At 38.6% G+C, this 19674-nt stretch overlaps 1 protein-coding gene across 1 annotated transcript in view; it reads left to right on the top strand.

Annotated features, from left to right (window-relative positions):
• VAV3 (vav guanine nucleotide exchange factor 3) overlaps positions 1 to 19674 on the top strand; it is a 170042-nt gene that overhangs the window by 69866 nt on the left and 80502 nt on the right. Inside the window, exons 6-15 of the mRNA XM_075710568.1 lie at positions 195 to 287; positions 381 to 449; positions 3746 to 3849; positions 5816 to 5915; positions 7354 to 7449; positions 8998 to 9066; positions 11550 to 11636; positions 12097 to 12182; positions 12547 to 12679; positions 13005 to 13114. Of these exons, the coding sequence (XP_075566683.1) occupies positions 195 to 287; positions 381 to 449; positions 3746 to 3849; positions 5816 to 5915; positions 7354 to 7449; positions 8998 to 9066; positions 11550 to 11636; positions 12097 to 12182; positions 12547 to 12679; positions 13005 to 13114 (947 nt within the window). The remainder of the gene's footprint in view (positions 1 to 194; positions 288 to 380; positions 450 to 3745; positions 3850 to 5815; positions 5916 to 7353; positions 7450 to 8997; positions 9067 to 11549; positions 11637 to 12096; positions 12183 to 12546; positions 12680 to 13004; positions 13115 to 19674) is intronic.

The following is a 19674-nucleotide window of genomic DNA, read 5'->3' as shown; positions in this document are numbered from 1 at the left end:
AGTACAACTCTTAAAGTCATCAGCTAATTGAACATTAAAATATTCTTGGCTATTGCTATCATCTTTGGAGGCTGCAGTACTCAGAAGATTTCAGGAAGCAGTTATCCTAATTGCTTAATTCTAAACAAATAAATACATTTGTTATCCATTAGATGCCTGTTAATGACTTAAACTTGACTCCATTGTAATTGCAGAAGTATACTGAAAATGATATAAAAAGCTGTTGTCTTGCTGAAATAAAGCAAACTGAAGAGAAATACACCGAAACTCTGGAATCAATAGAGAAAGTAAGATACTACTTACAGATTTGTTGCTTATGTATTTTTATAACAGTCTAGAAAATATGATAGTTGATGAATATATAATTTTTTTCCTTGCAGTTTTTCATGGTGCCATTGAAAAGGTTTCTGTCAGCATCAGAGTTTGATACTGTTTTCATCAACATTCCTGTAAGTAATTGCTTATTTAATGAACAGATACAAGGTTCATAGCTCATTATAATACATTTGTGTTGTATGTTACTGCATCAAATGATTGTTTGAAATATGGTGCACAATGCATTTATGTGGATATTAGGGTAGTTGATCAGAAAAGATGTTCACACTATTTCATTTTCTTTCTGCCTGAGAGAATAGGATAAGAGAAATAGTATTATCATGTCAGATAGTGAGTGGTTAAACACTGGAGTGTCTTTGACCCACAGAAGCTAATAATTTATAGAAGATGGGTTATCTTCTAATATAATGTATGCTGGCATTTTAGTGATGGTACAAAAGTTGTGCCTGTTAGGCTGCCTACTTGTATGCTGAGTGGTGCTTTCATTAGGATTTCTCTAGCTGCTCTGCAAATCCTTGTATCTACCCTGGCTCTGTCATCACTGAAGACATTTTCAAGTTAAGATAACTCACAGTTTTGGATTCAGAATCTGGCACTGGAAAGGATAAGGAAATCTTCTGTGACATATCTAGGAGACCTCTTTATTTGACTGAAATCTTAAAGGTTTCTGTGATTATTACTTTGTGCCGTTTATTTTTGACCTCATCATCATAGTATGACCATTTACGTCTAGATTTAGTTGATGTATTCAGCAGATATCTTTACTTTATCTGACTTTAAAGGAAGACATCACACATGGTCCGAGGCCTCTCTCAACACAGGCAAATGAAAGGGATGCTCTCTGATGAGGCACACTGTAAAGAAAGGGTCCCCAGAGCGTGGCCCACGGGCCACATCAAACCTTTATTGCCTGTAAAAGATCTCCTCTGTTTTGGCCATCTCTGGCACGTCCCGCAGGCTCTCAGGGCTGTAGGAAGAGGTGTTGGGGATTTTCTTATTCTGTGGGAACCTGGTCTGTAAGAGCGTTTCAGCTGCTGTTACAGCACCATCCTGACAGAAGCTAGATTCCGACAGTTACTGCACCGATGATGATACCTGACGCCTTGCCGTATTTGTCCCGCTATTAAAGTTTTCACCCTGAATCTCAATTGCTGTGATTTCCTTCTCTTTGAATATTAGTCCAAAATACTGCCACAGGTATCAGTAACCCACTTGTCGTCTCAAAGTATGTCAGCTGCCTGTAGAGATCCCTTTGCTTTTGAAAACAAATTTATATTCTGTCCTGCAAGAAATAAGAAACATTAATGTAAATAAGGCCCTGATGTGCCTTACCTAATTTACTGTAAACCTCTTTCCTAAGGCCCTGTGTGCCCAGGCATGTTGACTTATATGCACTGAAAGACCTAAAGCCAGCCAGCATGAAACACTGCACAGAGGTGTAAAAAGGGCTTGCACGCTGTAAGCACAAACTGAGAGGTCAGCCTACTTGCTACTTGTTTAAGAAATGTAAGGGGATCAGCTAAGAGAAGGAAAAAGAACAAAACCTGTTTATTTGAAACTAGGAAGACACGTAGTAAACTGCCATATTTAGGTTGTTTTACTTCGCTTTTCATTATCAGCATTCAGTCAGTATTCTGCTGTTCTGGTGCTTTTCTGTGACTCCAGTAACATTTCATGGGCATCCAAAAACATTAAAAGAAATATAGGGTTCGCCTAAGCCACAAATATGTGCAAATGCTTTGTCTGCTCAGACCTTGTCTCTGCAGCAGTTCCTCAGCAGGAAGGCTGGAGGGCAGTGGAAGCTTGTTTTAAACTAAAAATAGCTGTTAGACGGAGCTCTACAGCAGACCGCGATGTGGAGAGCAAGCGTGGCGTTCTCGGAATAGGATGAGTTTGCCTCTGTTAAAGGGTTGTGGTGAAGGATCGGTGCTTTGGGGTGATGCTGGATTCCTTATATAGACTCTGGAAGATGCTTGCTGGACAAAATCATCTGCTGATGTCAAAATGTATTTTATTTTTAAGAAAAAACTCCCAACCCAAAGCAACCACCCCAAACTGCTCACCAGTCTAAAGAGAGTGCCTTTAATTAGGGCTCAGATTTCAAAGTTCTGTCCTGTAAAATGTCTGTATGGCTTATATTTGTGTATCTGTGTACATATGCATCTATGTATGTATTAGGTACATATATATGCATTTGTATGTACACCTATGCATGCATTTGAATTGAGATGTATATATGGACATACAGAGTGAAAGAGAGATGGAAGTACATGTAACAGATACTGAAGTGTTGGAACTTTCATTAACTTCTAATGATGTTAACATCAGTTTAATTTAAAATTTGATTTTTGAATTGGCAATAAAAGCTCAAAAAGACATTTTGTCCCCTTAGCATTAAGCTATTTTTCAGGGGTGTTGCTTAGTTGAGTCCCCGTGCACTCCTGAGAAAATGTGCTCCTGTAATATATCAGTCGGGAAGCATTTCTACAATAATGTCTTTGTCTGCTGCAACTTAAGATTCTGAGGATATGGCCGTACAATTGCTAGCAACTGAATTTGATCTGAGTTTTTGCTCCCTCACCTGTGATGTGATGATCGATCCTGTGTGTACCCTTAGTTTTCATCAGCGTGAAGTGAAATGTTTTCACTTAGTTCACAACACAACATTGCATATTATTTTTGTACTATATTGTCACTGCATTAAATCATCTTCAATGGCTTTTTTTTTTAAGCAGTCTCTATTTTTCATTGCAGTGGTCTGTACACCACTTACAGTCAGTTATGCTGATTTCAAAACTTTTTAACCTGTTTTGACTTAATTTCTTGTGAATTCTCTGCCAGTATCCATACAGTATTAAGGCTGATGTAATCTCCTGTAGTTGCTTACAGGTTTTGGTATCATAGAGAACAAGTAAGGTGAGTTGCTGCTATACTCAGGGAGCAAATTTTTCTGCAGTATTCTTGCCTTTCAGCCATTAGTTACCTGCTGTATTGGGAAATTCATTATGATTGCAGTTAACTTAGCACTAGAACACCACTAATTGACCAATGTAATGTACAAAACTAATTTTTCACAGCTCAGGGACATGAATCATTACTTTATCTTGTCTCTAAAGCATTTACTTGACTTGTTTAATTTTAAAATTATCATTATAAAATGAAGATGAATTAACAGTGCATGTTCCAAGGTAGAATAAATTAATCTCTACTCTAAGGTAGTTCTTGGAGTTCAGTTTTTCTTGTTGCACTATATGGAAGGTGGGGCAAACCTTGAAATTGGGCTCTACTCTCAAATGATCTGTTTTCCAATTTATTGAAATTAATGGATCTAACATGAAATAATTTATATTCAAAGCTTTAAGTCATTCTGTTTTAAAAATGTTTCTCCCTCCTCATTGCTGTTTTTAAGGATTTGGTGAAAATTCACAGGAATCTAACACAGGACATCAATGATTCTGTTGTTAACAAAAATGATCAGAACCTATATCAAATTTTTATTAACTACAAGGAAAGGTAAGATTTATGCACTCTTACTGATCGTAATAATCTATGCTTAATTTGGTAAAGTATTTTACCATGTTTTTTCTTTGATGAATAGTTCTGAAACAGGATTGAATTGGTTGAATTCCATGTCGGTATACTTATTAAGCTAGTATTTGGTGTTTTGAGCCTGGAAGTCAAAATGTAACCTGTTGCTATATGAGCCCTTCCTCTTCTTACCCCCAGTTTTGGCAATATTGTTACACAGACAGGTAACGTATATATTTTGAACAAAACTTAAATAACATATGTTGCACAGCATTCTTCTCATGCAAATAATCCCAGGTATTTTGTAGCATGTACCTGTATTGTCTAACAGATAAAATGTTATCAAAATGGAACTAGGGGCAAATAAGGCAAGGATACATATTGAAGCTGTTCCAGGTTAAAGAAAGCAGAAGAGGTCACAGCTTGAAAGAAGAGAAGGCAGGTGCTCTACCTTCAAACTGTGACAAACAGCCAAGCTGGTAACGAGAGCTGTGGCAGCATGCCATGCCCTGTAGGCTAATTGCCAAATTTTTAACCCACCTTTTCAGATTGTTTTTTCTGCCAGCACTGAACAGCTGTTGGGCTGTATAGATGAACTTGCATGCCTGTGGCACTTAGCCCACAGTACAAGTGTTTTTCAGCTACAGAGCTGACCTACCTTGAAGTAGCCCTTGGGTTGTGGCTAAAAATTAGTTCCTTCTGGGACTGGAGCGGGAAAGACCTGTGGGAGCTAATTGGATTTGCTTGAGGGTGATGGGGAAGGAGGTTTGCTGCAGTAATAACAGGCTTCTGAGAAACTGGACAGCAGCATCCAGAACACGTTAGGCAGAATGGTTTTCGGAGGGAGGAGGGTGTCCCAGGCTACCCATAAGCAGTCTTGCCTTCAGAGACCTTCCGTCTCAGCTTTTATGTTGGAGCAGGACACAGTTATTTCCCAGGCTGTTAGGCTTTCTGCTGCTGTAGGAGGGAATTAGGGGACAAGAAGTTGTTCTGGAAAATGCTTATCTTTCAAAAGTAGTTCTGAAATGTGTGCTAAAAGGGGAACAAAGGACACTGAGAAGAAACTTCAAGTTTATATTATATAAAAAGGAAATGGGTGGAGATAGACTCAGTGTCTTAACCATGTAGTGATTAAAAGTAATCACAAGTGGTAAGTGTTAAATCAGTATCATCACTTTAATCGTGAAAAAAGAAATTTTTTTTTTTTAAAAGTAAAGATTAGGTGGGAGAAAAAGAAATGTAGGAGCCCCCAATGGAAAGCTCATGGGAACCCCCAAAAGAGGGATTTGAAGCATACAGAAGGAATCACCTCAAGAAATATTTGAAAGGGTGAAAGCAAACCGCACTCTTTGCAATGGGACTAGCAGAAAGAAGCACTCCAAACAGGCAAAAAAAACGTCATAAAACCAGGCTCCTTCAAGAAGCATTGCTGCCTTTCACAACTATTGAAAATTTCTTGAGTTTTCATACACTGTTATTTTGATCTGAGAGCTCACAGGATATAACCTGGTAGAAACTGTTGGAGATGGATCAGTTTGGGTAACCTGAGGGTAGCTGTAATTAATCCTGTTAAGCCTGTGCTACAGAATTTATTCATTACAACCTTGGGAATCTACAGTGTTGTAAATAGGACAGACTTGTTCTGTTAAACAGCAGTTATGTTGCTTTGCAATGAGTCCTGTATTTATCAGAACATCTGCATGTGAATATTAAAGCAAATTGCAATGATTTTACAGCATTTTGAATGGAGATCAAAATTGTATTCCCCTGAATATTCTTCCTTCTATTCATGCTGGCCATTGAAGTCTGTGGCTAAATCTTATCCTTGTTTATTTACGCACTTCTCCTTTTGAAAGGAGGATTGTTAACAATGCATTTGTGAAAAATGATCAAGGATTGTTCTTAAATAAGCAAATGTTCCTTTTATTCTTTATCTCTTGCTTTGATTTAGATTGGTTATTTACGGACAGTACTGCAGTCAAGTGGAGATAGCGATATCATGCTTAGACAACATCTCTAAGACAAAAGAAGATGTTAAATTGAAGTTAGAGGTATCAGTATTTTTTAACATGTATATATACATATATATGTATAAAAACCCCACACTTGTTTCTGTGAATATGCCCTGCTTTCACCCAAGTCAAAAACTTTATGATGAAAAAGTAGCTGGACTGATATGTGAATGTTTCTCTTCATTTTTATGGAGCCTCTGATCAAATGAATGTGTGAGCTGTTGCGGTACGCACCTTGGCACCCAAGTGAGTGGAGTCCTGCCACTGCCATCAGTAGGGTTAGGTGTTTTTTTCAGAAAGCAATCATCAGCAATACCCTTCTGGTTATCGTGACGTCTCGGCCGAGAACGCAGAATTGCAGAATCCCTCACGCTGGGAGGGGCCTCTAGGCCGAGCAAGCCCTGATCCCACAGCGTCACAGGGCTTGCTGCCTGCCATGGCCTCGGGGTTAGCGTGCCCCCGGTTAGCGCGCCCCTCGGGGTTAGCGTGCCCCCGGTTAGCGCGCCCCTCGGGGTTAGCATGCACCTGCCCCTGGTTAGTGCACACCAGGTGAAGGGCTTTGCCTTCGTCCTTGCTGCCTTCGTGTGCGGTCGCTGCTGGACATGCCCTGAAGAGTGTCACCAGTACCGCCAGTCTGGCGTTGTCTGCAGACGTGCTGTGGGTGTCCTCTGTCTCCTGGAGATCGTTGCTGAAGATACGGAATGGGAGGGGTCCCTGGACAGACCCCTGAGGGCCTCTGCTTGCAGCTGTCCCTCAGGTGGTGCAGGAGACCTTAGTCACTGCTCATTTTGAACCTCACGATCTAGCCAGTTTTTCATACATCTAGCACTTCAATCATCTGGAGCAAAACATCCCAACCTGGATACCAGGATGCCGTGGGAGATGATGTTGAAAGCCTTGGAAAAGTCCAGGCAGACTCTCCCCACGCATTCACAGATCTAGCGTTTCATTGTGGAAAGCAGTCAAGTAGTTCAAGCGTTGATTTACCTGTGCTAAATCCATGCTGGATATTCTCAGTCACCTTCTTCATGTGTCCGGGAATTGCTTCCAAGAGGACTTGCTCCATCATTTTTGCAGGGACTGAAGTGAGACTGACTAGCCTGTAGTTTCCAAGATTATCTTTTGCTTTTTTGAAGATAGGTGTAATATTTGCTGCCTTTGCTGTGCTTACAGGCAATGTCTTTTTTTTTTTTTTTTTTTTAAGTTCAATGGAATGCCTAATTTCTGTTGTCTCTGTGATGTTTATTCTACTCATTTTCATGCTGTTGAAATATCTAAGAACAAGTGCCTAGACCCAGTCTTTTTTTTGCTTAGCTATTATTGCCATATCAGTTGTTTTCCTTCGTTTTGTTGGTATTTTTTATCTCAAGCTTAATATAGTTGCTTGGCCCATATATCACTGAGCTTTCATATCTATCACTTGAATATTTTTATTTTCTAACTCTCTTGTTTTATTCTTTCTTCTGCTTTGAATTAGGAATGTTCCAAGAGGGCCAATAATGGGAAATTTACATTACGGGATCTTTTAGTGGTTCCAATGCAGAGAGTGCTAAAATATCACCTACTGCTCCAGGTATTTTATTTTTGAAATTTAAGGGGGCTGAGAGCAAAACTGTGATTGTTTATCATCAGTGGATTGTAAGAATGAGAGCTAAAGGTCTTTATCAAATGGAGGTGATTGACATTTTCATAGACTCGAGTCTGATTTGTTATGAAATAAAATCCAGTCAAGTGCGGGTTTTCTTAGAGAGATCGTTCTTCAGAGCTGAATGATACCAAACTATAGTCATGGTACTTGGAAATGTGCTTTCCCCAAAAGAGGAAGCTGGACCGTACTCACAGCGTACTTTTAAGTTGTTTCTTGGCTGTCATAAATTACAATAAAGCCGTATTTATTTTGAAATGCTTCTTGTTAGAACCCACAAAGCGTTCGCTTTTGCAGTTAGCCCTGTAATAAGGGTGGAGAGTCTTATAAATTTAATTTGATAGCTGTGCCAGGAGACTCATTAGTTCAGCTGCAAAGAAATATATTACTGTATTAGACTGTCAACCCTGCTGATGCTTGTAAAATGTCATTTTAAAATGATCTACTACTTGTATGTGAAGCATAATTTTGACTCTGCAGCGCAACATACATTCTGCAATATTAGATTTTTTGAAATATTTCTATAAATGAGTCATCAATATTTTGATCAATGGAAAATTGGAAAAAACAAAATGAATGGTACAACTGCGTTTTTTAAAACCCTTGAGATCTGAGTCATGATTTTACAATCAGCCTGTATATTATGAAAAGATGATATACAATATGTCACTATGCTCTAATGTGTGACACCATAGTATACATCGTACAAGAAAGAGATATTTTATAGACTTTCAAAGAAAAAAAATCCAGTAAATTGTGAGAATTGTAAAGTATAAATACTTATTTCCTAGGATTTTAGCAAGTCATTATGCTAGCTGAAATGTATAATTCTCTTCTCAAATTATAAAGAAGAAATAACCTGTTTTCTCAAGAGGTTACTTTTTCACTTCATAAAAACCAAAAAAGCCCCTTTATTTTCCATATGGGAAGTGGCTAAAAAAATTCTTTAAACGCTTAAAGCTGACTCGGAAGGCATATTTAAATCAAATTTATCTTAGGCGTCATGAGACAGTGACTTCTTTTAAGCAGTTGCACAGTTTAGCTCAGCTGTTACTGCTGGCACACATCCCTCTGCAGACTGGGACGGGATGGTAGACCTTACGGTCACGTGCGAACGAGCTCAAGTGCTTACCTGTGCTTTCAGCATGCACAGACAGTAAAGATCTGATTGGCACGTTTTAAGTGCCGGACAGACCAAATGAGCTTCTGATGATAGTTCATGATCAGCTAAAGTCAGTGTTCAGGCTATACAGCAATCATTCTCAAACACTTGCCAATTGCCTGTTTGCAGTAGTCCCCGCTCAGTTATAGGCTGTTCACTGTGGGGATGAAAATGTGAATTCTTTGGTTGTGTGTTCTGATTTCACCATTTTTTTTTCTTTTTTTTTGGGGGGGGGGAGTGGGGATGTGCAATGACAACTTCAGCTTATAAACTGACAGACAGTGGGTGAAAAGTTTTAACTGCTCTGTCCACAGGAGCTGGTGAAGCACACTACTGATCCTATGGAGAAGGCAAATCTAAAACTGGCACTTGATGCAATGAAGGTAAGTATTCGTGGCAGTGAAGAATTTATGCCTTTGTTGGCAGTTTAAATGGTGGCTCAGAACTGTATTTCCTGGAGGAGATAATGTTCTTCACAGCAGGTCAAACATGTTTTCACAGGTCACCGTGAGCTTTCTGAGTATGTCAGGGCAAGTACATAGTTGAAGGTCCTTGCTCAAGTCTGGGAAACAAGTTCCGTAATTTTCTGAAGTGGAGCGTTTATGCAGCGGAACTTCCTTATTTCAGTTTACTTCTACGTCAATTTGCTGTCATATAATGAGATGAAAACCAGGTGTTTCAATAATGTTGGTCTCACTTCCAAACTTTAGGAATATTTCTGCCACTGTAAGTCAATTCTAGTCAAGGCCAGTAGTTTCCCAGTGAGATGAAGACAGTCACCTTTCTTTACAAGACTTTTTTTCTGTCATCTTAATGTGATCTCTGAGGCTTTACCTTTGAAAGCAGTAGTGTCTTTCTGGAGGTAGAGTATCTGTCACTGTACATTCACCTGCAAGTGGCACAAACAGATGCTTTACAGAAGAACTGTACTGCCTTCTGTGTAAGGTAGCGTATTATGTGTTCCTCTGCACAGCTTCGGAAGTGAAGCACAGTCCTGCTTCAGTTGGCTTCACAGCATGAATTGGCATTCATGTGCTGAAATTGTGAATTTTTTTCTATCCTTTGTGGGGAAAGAAGCCAACACGGCACAGGTCGTACCTCTTTCTGTTGTAATCTGTACAGTCCACAGAAGATGCTGAAGTCAGACTAAGTTTTGGGTCACACAGCTGTCTCGTGTTATGTGACAGTCTGCCTCGAATGCCTGGAATACAGACCGGCTCATAAATGAGATTTTTGGCTCCCTTTTTTGTCATCCAGTTTTGTGCAGTGAATGCAGAGCGGCGGTGATAACCCCCCGAGGGAGATGCCTGAAGCGGGATGGCACAGTGTTGCTTCCATCTAGTGGCAAGCCATGCATCCTGCCTAGGAAAATAACCCTGGCTTTTATTCCCCCTGTCCCCCTTTTTCTTTCCCATTTGCTGGCTTGCTTCGTTGTTTTTGGTGGCTGTTGGACTGAAAATAAAAAAAACCCAATTAAGAAATCTCTTGCCAGCGTGGCTGTGGCGGTTATGTGCTGGCTGGCGGGACCTAACCAGACAATTACGCCCCCCCCCCTTCCCCCAAGCCACATACCCCCTCCCCAAACCCACAAACCCCCCCAGATATGAGCATCTTTCCTTCAGTTTGCAGCATTGTTTTCCTCCCGATTTACTGTATCCTCTCACAATAGTCCCTGCCAGTGTAATAGAAGTAACTGTGCGGCATCGGTACGTTGCTTCTAAAAACCCTGTGGCTGCTTGAAAATAAAATGTCTTTGGAAAAACTGCCAGCAAAGGGGTACTGCCCCCCCCCCCCCCCCCAAGAAAATTCTAGGGAGGATTGTGCTGTCAGATTTCTTTTAGCAGCAAGAAAAGAGGTTATTTAATTTCTACTAACTTTTAAGCCTGATGTGAAGGTATCCTGCACAGATTCATTTGGGAAGCTAGCATAACGATTGCAGCTGCTCCTAGATTCCAATTAAAAGTGTCTTAGGAAGAAGATGGATCTTTCTCCCACCCTCCAAATTTGTGACCATATTGAAGGGATACTGTAAAAGCAAGTTGCGAAGATCAGAATGCCTTTTCCAGCTGCTGCTCCCGGCGTCCCTGACCTTAGCAATTACCGCTCCTGCTCGCTCCTCATCTCCAGCCATAAACGGAGGAGCCCCAGCACATTGGCACTGTTACTCGAGCACATTCAGAGCATTTTAAAGGCTTTAGTGAAATGTGTACAGCACATGTTCTGTTAAAGGGGACAACAGTGATCTCAACCTGCGACTTCAGGTAGTATATCCCCTTAGAAGCCCCTTTCCAAGCCTGCTGTGATGGCTTCTCTCAGCCGCGCAGCAGGCGGAGCAAGCTCCTGGTGCTGGGGCAGTAGCCGCTTCTCTCCTAACGAGTGGGCTTAGGATACGTTTGCGCTTCACGTGCTGCTGTGGAGCTGCCTTACGTACGTGCTCTGCTGTATGCTCTCTTCACCTTCTGTCTGATTCTCAGGTACGGGATGTTGTTCACTGCTTTTTCGGACCATAAGTGTGGTGCATAAATTACATTTCCATCTTTAATCTTGAAAGTAAGACATTAATGAAATTTGGAAAAAATCAGCCCCTTTTTTACAATTTAATTCATGTTTCCCTCTTTCATGCTACTAAATTTGTTTCAGTTGTAAATATGATTGAGGATATGCAGGGCTTTTTTCCTTCTTTATTTAGGCTTACATATTAGTAATTCCTGAACGTTAAAGATTTTTTTTTTTTAATTACTAAATATGCAGATAAGTTAAAGACAAAATTGGAAAGAAATTTGCCAAAATAATGTGGTAAAGTGGTCTGTTATGGAAAAGTGGTTTGTTTTTTTTTTTCCCTCCTTTTTTTCTGTTGATGCTCTAGGACCTGGCTCAATATGTAAATGAAGTGAAAAGAGATAATGAAACGCTCCGTGAAATTAGACAGTTTCAGCTATCAATAGAGAATTTGGTACGTTGTATTTTTCATTTATACGGTTTTTAAATCACTTTTGATTAAATATATTGATAGACGTATTTTTCCCCCATTTCATATGAGATTATAGTACTATTGGTGATATTTAAGTATAAGTATGCTTTGCTTGGTCTAGAATGACACAAATATTTAACTACAGAAATCTCTGCTACTTTGGGAGTCTGACTGTAATTAAATATATTTGCATAGTTAAAGGTTTGTAATGGTACTGTGACCCAGGTGTTTTTGTAATGGGAAAAATTTTCCCATTTGAAGTAAAAATAGAGTGGACCGATTCTTTATTGTATTTAGTTTAGATGATAGTGAGGAAAAGATGTTGTTTTCAGGCCTGAAACCTCCTTTCTTGGGGTAAAAGGAGTGAGTGGTCGAACATTTGAATGTGTCATCATCTTGATGCTTTTGCTGTATCGAATCATGCATATTACTTCTGTTTCAGAATCATTCCCTCTTACAGTATGGAAGACCTCAAGGTGATGGGGAAATAAGGATAACTACGTTAGACAAACGTGCGAGGCAAGACAGGTGATGGCATGACTTCTGGTGTTCGCTATTAAAAAGCCTGTAACATAATTATCTTTTTAGGTTAGAGGACAGCTCAGTGATTCTTGAGAGTACTTTCCATTTCACTGTGCACTGACAGAGCCTATCCACGGTTCACCAAGTGAATTTGCAAAGCGATTCATGGGAACTTGGCTATTATGTTATCATCTAAGACCACCTAAGTCCCTTGCAAGTAGTGAGCCTCTAGAAAAAGTCCTTTCAGTGTTTTTTGTTTAGTTATTCACCTTCCAAATTTTCAGTGCCACAGACAAAGGTGTGTCAAATAAGACTTTGGGTGTTGGCTTTCTGGAGTGTTTTTAACCATCTTTATATTGTGTTTTCATAGGCATATCTTCTTGTTTGATCTAGCTGTAATTGTTTGCAAACGGAGAGGTGATAATTATGAAATGAAGGAAATAATAGATCTTCAGAAATACAAAATTACAAATAACCCCACTACTGATAAAGAAAACAAGAAGGTAAGTATTTGTTGCTAATTCATACAAAATGTGTATTTTTAGCAGCAATTTGAAACATTTTGCAGGAGTTCAGAATGTATATACAATTTATTTACAAAGTTTTATGTGTTAAATGTACGCTGAAGTGAATATTTAGGGATTTCAACTTTGTTTATTTTGATGTAATAAAAATGTTTGAGTAAGTCATTCCTAAGTGAACACAATAATGTTGTCTTGCTGTTCCCAAAATCAGGGAATTAATGAACATACAAATGCTTCTCTTTTTCTTTTTTCTTTTCATTTCTTCATAACTGATGACCTTCGTATTGCCAATCTTTTTATGCAGTGGTCTTATGGCTTCTACCTCATTCATATCCAAGGTCAAAATGGCTTAGAAGTTTATTGCAAAACTAAAGACTTGAAGAAAAAATGGCTTGAGCAATTTCAGATGGCTCTGTAAGTATATTTTTATTAAGGTAGAATCATGTTCATCACAAGTGTAAGGATATCACTTAAATTATGCTGAACTACTTTCATGTTTAGATTTTTTTAATACAGCCTAGTTATCTGATTTATTTGACTTTCTGAGAAACAGCTGACTGACATCTTCATGAAGAGAATATTTCCCTGAAACTCCTCTTAGAAAAGAAAGAGGGCACTCTAGGCTATGTATTGCTTTTCAACTTTGCTGCTAAGACTGTTTAGTAATACTGTCTTAAGCGACCAAGGGGAAATACTAATTATTTTAGCAATAAATATCTAACATAATAGTGACTTTTTTCCCCTCCCATTTTTATTTTGATTAATTGAAATATATTTTTGAAAGGTGATGCTGATGATTTGAGAGGGGATCCTGGCATCTTTCCTAGTGGCTCTTAATGAATGTATTGTTTAGTACTTGGATCAAGTTGCTTGGCTTATTAGATTTAGTTTCAAAAGGCTGATTTCCTTTATGTGTTTTCAGCTAAAAGAGGAGGTTGCTTTACACTTCTTGAAAAGTTGTTCAGATGCAGCACTGCAGATTACATGATTGTTATGCAGCATGAGCTTTATTTCCATTTCTGATTCTTGTCAGAAAGACAAACGTGATTATTGACACCTCAGGTATTCTGATTAAATTTAAAACATGTGAACAAGGGAATTGATGATAGGGTGATGCTTGCTTTATGGTAAAAAAAAATAGTGTGAGGAGGAGTGAGATACTCCCAGTGAAAATAGAGAGATAGCATTAATAAAGATTGTTTTGGATGTGATTGTAAAGGTATGTGGATTTGGAAAAAAGGCTCTAATGAGCTGATATAAGTGAAACTTGCTCATAAACTCTCTCTCTCTCTCTCTCTCTCTTTAAAGCCTTAGTGTGATGAGTGCTAATGATTTAAATGAAAACGTAAGGGCGGAGAGCCTGGGCTGGACAGACATTGTGAGGCCTGTTTGCTAGGGCTCCCATCTTGCTCATTTTTATTGAAGACAAATGATGTGGGTTTTGGCAAAAATTTCTGGGTAGCATAGTGGGGGATGGGAAGAGGTGTGTGTTTGTATGTGTGCAGAAAGCTGAGTACTTTGCCTCTTTCTGTCCCTGTGCTCTCCCTGCTGCGCTTCCTGTAATGTCATTATTGATATTTACTTAAACATAGATAAAATGTGTATGAAAGGCACGAGGAACTCGGATTTATCAGCTTTGGCATTGCAACTATTGATTACTCTTCAGGCGTCCTGGCCCAGTGCACAAAAGCCCCCAACCAACCAAAGCAAAAGTCAGCCGGGGAGCTGCGGAGAGCAGTAAGAGAGCTCTGTTTTTCCCAGGAGTGTATCCTTAGTTCTTCCCAAAGGTTTTTATGGTTCCGTACAGGACCCCACTCCTCCCCGCTGTGCCGCGTGTGTGGTGAGCGCATGCAGCTGCATATCCTTACACAGAGCAGGCACCGGCCGGCGCTCGTGAGCGGTTCATGCGTGCCTTTGCCAGCAATGGTTCACTGCTGCCGGCTGCCCTACGCGAGCGGAACAAACGGGACCCGAAGGGCTGACAAGTTAATGTGCTACTCTTTCCTCTTGGGTAGATGGAGTTGGTCGTCAAAAATGACAGTGGTGGTGTCGGCCTTGTCTTGCATGGATGTTTGTCCTTCTCATAAACCCATACGTCTAGTTTAACCTCTTCATGTGTGATGAAAGGCCATAACGCCGGGAGAAAAGGCATTGCCCAATGCAAGTAATGCCACTATATCATGTTGCACCTCAGCCCCGACCTGCAGCAGTCCTGCTGCCACTAGAACAGTTTTATTGGCATAACGATGTTAGCTTGGCTGTAAATTTTTTATTTTTTAGGAGCTTAGATGTTTATACCAGTGTATGAACAACAGTGATTATAGTTACATTGCTGAAAAGGCACCTGCTGTTGAGAGGCTGCTGTCATTGAGATGAGAATTTGTCTCCAGATATGGGAAGCTTATGTTATTGATGAGGTATGAAACAGAGGAGAATACTGCTGTGCTGGCTGGACTTACTTGGTTTAGGTTTGGAGGGCAGGAATACAATTAGGCACACTTGATATGGAAAATCTTCAAAGGAAGGAAGGATGAAATCTCAGTGCAATTTCCAGAGTCTTACTTTTCAGACTAGTAAGTTTCTGTTAGAAAACTAGTTTCACAAACCTGTGAAAATATTATACCTCTTGGCCAGCTCTGTTGTTACTGTGGTGTATGGTGAGTTGTTTGGTCATGAGGGAGGCTGGGAACGATGGGTTACTGGTCATAAGAAACTGAGTAAATTGTTTTTATTCATATGGCAGGTCTGTTGCTACAGTATGTATTTGCTGTTTTCCTGAGACTATTGCTTTATTTAGAAACTATATAATACCAAACCACCTCAATTTGTATTTTTGCTAAGAATTTAAGGAGGGTTATTGATGATGTTCATATACTACATCCTTAGCAGCAATGATACTGTGGCATGGCTGCACTGAATTTGATGCTATTGACCTATTCACTCTTTTCTCCTGTATTAAAAACAACCAGAAGAATCAGAACAAATATATAATGTCTCATAATATACTTACAAATTACATCAACTATTTGATACTTTTATGTTGTTCAGCTTATGCTGAAAGGTAGGAATGTTGATTGGTATTCCCCCCCCCCCCTCAAAAGCTCTCCTACAGATGCTTTTCTTATTTTAAAAGTGCTTAGTTTTAAAAATAGTTGACTAATATATGTCAATGAATTTATGCTAACCATTTTTTATTAACAGAAAGAACTCCTTGAAAGTTGAAGTTGTACTTCTCTATTGTATGCATGTATATATCTCAGTATATATAGTATATATATTACTTTGGAATTACTTAGCTGACAGGCTTATTATGTGGCAACTGCTTTTCTCATCATTGCTGTGGTGAGTTTAGTTCTGTTTTATTTCATCATGAGATGATAGAATAAATACTGAAAGAAAATATGTTGATTATTACTACAGCTGTCTCATGTTGACATTAAACATTTGCTTCCATCCACTAAATATTTCCTTGTGTGTGGTTTGTTTCTGGATCACAGTAGAGCATGGAGCAGGTGTGTGTTGTCTTCCTTGCGATGGCAGAGACCTTTTCCATGAAAGGCCACATATTGTATTTTCCCACTGGCTCAATATTGGAATCAGTGTAATATGGCATGCAATGTCTTATGCTGATTTGTGCTGAATTTATTTTGTCATCATGATGTCCAGTTTGCTAATTTAATTAAGTTTTTCTCTGGTTTCTCAATCGTGCTTTGTAATCCACTCTAAAAATGGCCACCAGCAAATCTGGCTTCAGTATATATTCCTAGACAGGAACATACTACACAGAAATGCAATTTAAAATGTAAACAGAAGAATTTGGGTTGGAAGGGGTGTGTGGAGATTGTCTGTCTCAGTCCCCTGCAGGGCTTAGGTTGCTTAGGCCTTGTCAGGTTGAGTTTAGTATTGCTGGATTTCAAGATGCACAGAACCAATATTGCAAACTCTCATGCAACAGTGTTGTAACATGCCTTTTAATTAGGCTTTACTCAACATCTCTCTTTCACAAACTGAAAAGTGCATGAAAACATCTTGCAGGCAGAGGAACAGGCCTTTTTTAAATGTACTTAGTTAAAATTTCACCTTCAGAAGTACTATGGTTGTAGTTTCTACTTTGACACTGTTACTGAAATTGCAATGTTAATGTCATGTCTAATTAGTAATGCCTGAAAAATCAGTGGGAGACACATGATCATTATAGTGGTTAGGGTGTGCATTAATTGCATGGAGTTAATGAATCTGACTTTTTTTAATATCCAAATAAAAGAGATTTCAGACATGAAAGCTGTACAGCGCTCAAAAAATTAGTGGTTTTAGTTTTAATTACACTGTTTTTAAGTTTTAGGTTACTACAGAGTTTGTGCAGCAGCTCAGGTACAGTCTAATATGTTTTTGAAAAATTACTGTTTCAGTTAGACATAAATTCACACCCTGTAACTCCAGGGACACAGAACACATCATCTGATTCTAAGGAACTAATGCCGAGACTCATTGATTCTCAAACCTGATAGGTGTGTGCGCAACATTCTAGATTAGGCAAGCTACATAAATTGTAGATAGAGCTCATTGATTTTCTAGATTTTAAAGAAAACTAGTACAAGAAACAAGGTAGGTGAAAAGCGTTCTCTTACCTATTACCATACCTATTCCCAAATTTGGTTTGCACTCTGACTAATGACATTGGTCAGATTCAGCTCAAATAGATCTGTTCCCTCGGTGCATTAATAATGCATATGCATTAAGACTTCTTCTGAGAGAATATTTGAGCTCTGACATATTGAACACTGACATATTAAATTAAAGCTTTCTTATCAGAGCACTTTAAAAGCCTTAGTATCTTCTGCGTCTTTCAGATAGCCTGCAAAGGTGTTTCACTTGTACCAACCTCCCATAGGTTACCAAGGCAATAAACAAACGTGTCTGCCTGCACTTCTCCATCAGTATAAATATTTCAGTACTGCAAAAATGAATGCCAAGTTCATGTCTGCCAAAGAAGAATGGTTGCCTGTTCTTTGCTATGACTCCAGTTGTTTTTGATCAAATGTTTTTCAGGGTTATAAGCAACCGTTCACAACATTATTTATAGTTATGCAATTTCTTTAGATTATTCCAGACACAGCAAGAACTCTGTGAAGTTCTGTATATGATTAAGAGCACAGTATAAGGACAGCGTAGAATGTGAAAGCAAAACAGAATTTATGAAAACAGTGCGTAAACACTTGGAAGTGATAAATATACTTTGATATTATGTCTTCTGGTTCACAAAAATCAAAGAATTCCCAGTCCTTATGTTTTTACAACTTACCTTACAACATGTGCGGTATATTACTGTGAAAATTAATAAGTGTTTCTTAAATTTCAGTGAAATAAATTTGTAGTGACACTACATCATAAAAACAAAGTACGGCCATATAAATACTGGGTTTTGCGCAATGTGTTAGGCTTTTTTCAGTCTTTAAACATGGAATGCTGCATTACATGTTTGTCCTGATACTTTGGCGATATGAACAGGTGTCATAGTTTCTTCCTGCAAACCAATGCTACCTTTTTTCTTAGCAGACTTAGCTGTTTGTCTGGTAATTTACAAGTTTATGGCTGTGTACATCCTATATTTTTACATTTTTCACTCCAAAACATAGACATTTATCTTCAGTTAAGTGTAAATATATGATAAAATATTTAAAGCTTATCAAGACAAGCAACTTTGTAAATTTGGATTTGTAAGACTTAGAACTTTCACAAATAAGACTCAGCCAGTGAATATTAAAGTATATAAAGTAGTGATACTTTTGATTTACAAATACTGCTGTGTGAAAGAGCTTTGTTCCTATCAGGTGGTGTTTAAAAATGTTACACAGGAATAAGATTAGCTCAAAGCAGTCCATCTCCCATGCTTTTCAGGGAAGCAGGCTGATAAGGAAAAGGAAAGCCATTATTTTGCTTGAAACAATGCAGTACGTTTCCGAAAAGTTAACAAGATAATTTCCTTGATCTTAAAAAAGCCACTCATCATATGATCAAATAAGTGAATTTCCTAGCAAGGTCTTAGAAGTTGTGTGTTCTTGATCAAAAGCACAATTTACTTGTGATATGGTTAATTTAATTATATATCATGTCTTCTTGATGGAGACTCTTTGATGTGGCAAACCAGAATGTTTGAGTATTAGCATATGGAGAATTGATTGATTAATTCAGTAAATAGTGTCTTCAAAGATGATTCTGAAATACAACAGCCTAGCTGAAACAGAGCAAATGAATTAGCTGTAAGTAATCAGCCTTGCTCCTGAGAAGAGAAGGTAGAAAAGAAGCTGAAAATCATCCTTTGTGAAATGGCATTGCCCACCTCTAGTGAGAGTACCCCTTAAGAATGCCATTTGCTCTCTCCACCTTTTCACAGTAAATAATAAAATCCTTGTAAAGACTGAAAAAGCATTAATAATTCGGATTTTTGTGTCTCTACTCTTATTTTGTTATTTTATTACACAAATTAGATGACAACATGTTGTATGAAGCAGTCAGCTGAAATGGTGATAGTTGCACAGAGCTGAAATGTTTCGCGTGGAAAGAAAGGATAGTGCGGATGTAGGGCTGGTTCTGCTGTTTGTGGGGAAAGGGGATAGTGCAGACGTAGGGCTGGTTCTGCTGTTGTGGGGAGCGGGATTCTAAGGGAAGGCTGCTGCGTATCAGAGCAGGGAGTGAGGTAGAATGTGTCTTGGGACCAACTGTGCATGAAATTCTTCATACGAGATTTGGCTGAAAGCTTTTTGTCTTGTTTGACAGTAACATATATGGTTTTCTGTTTCTTAACTTCTGCTGTCCATGTTACTACTTAGAACATTTGAATATGCAACAAATGTTAGCTATATTTTATTTATTTTATATATTTTTATTTTTATAATTTATAAATTTATATTTTTTATTTTTATAATTTATAAATTTATAACTTATAAATTAACTTTTTTCCAAAATGTTCTGAG

The sequence above is a fragment of the Pelecanus crispus genome, chromosome 5 (assembly GCF_030463565.1).
Source record: "Pelecanus crispus isolate bPelCri1 chromosome 5, bPelCri1.pri, whole genome shotgun sequence".
Classification (NCBI taxonomy): Eukaryota; Metazoa; Chordata; class Aves; order Pelecaniformes; family Pelecanidae; genus Pelecanus; species Pelecanus crispus.
Note: the sequence above shows the minus strand (reverse complement) of the source record. Positions and strands in the feature narration are given on the sequence as shown.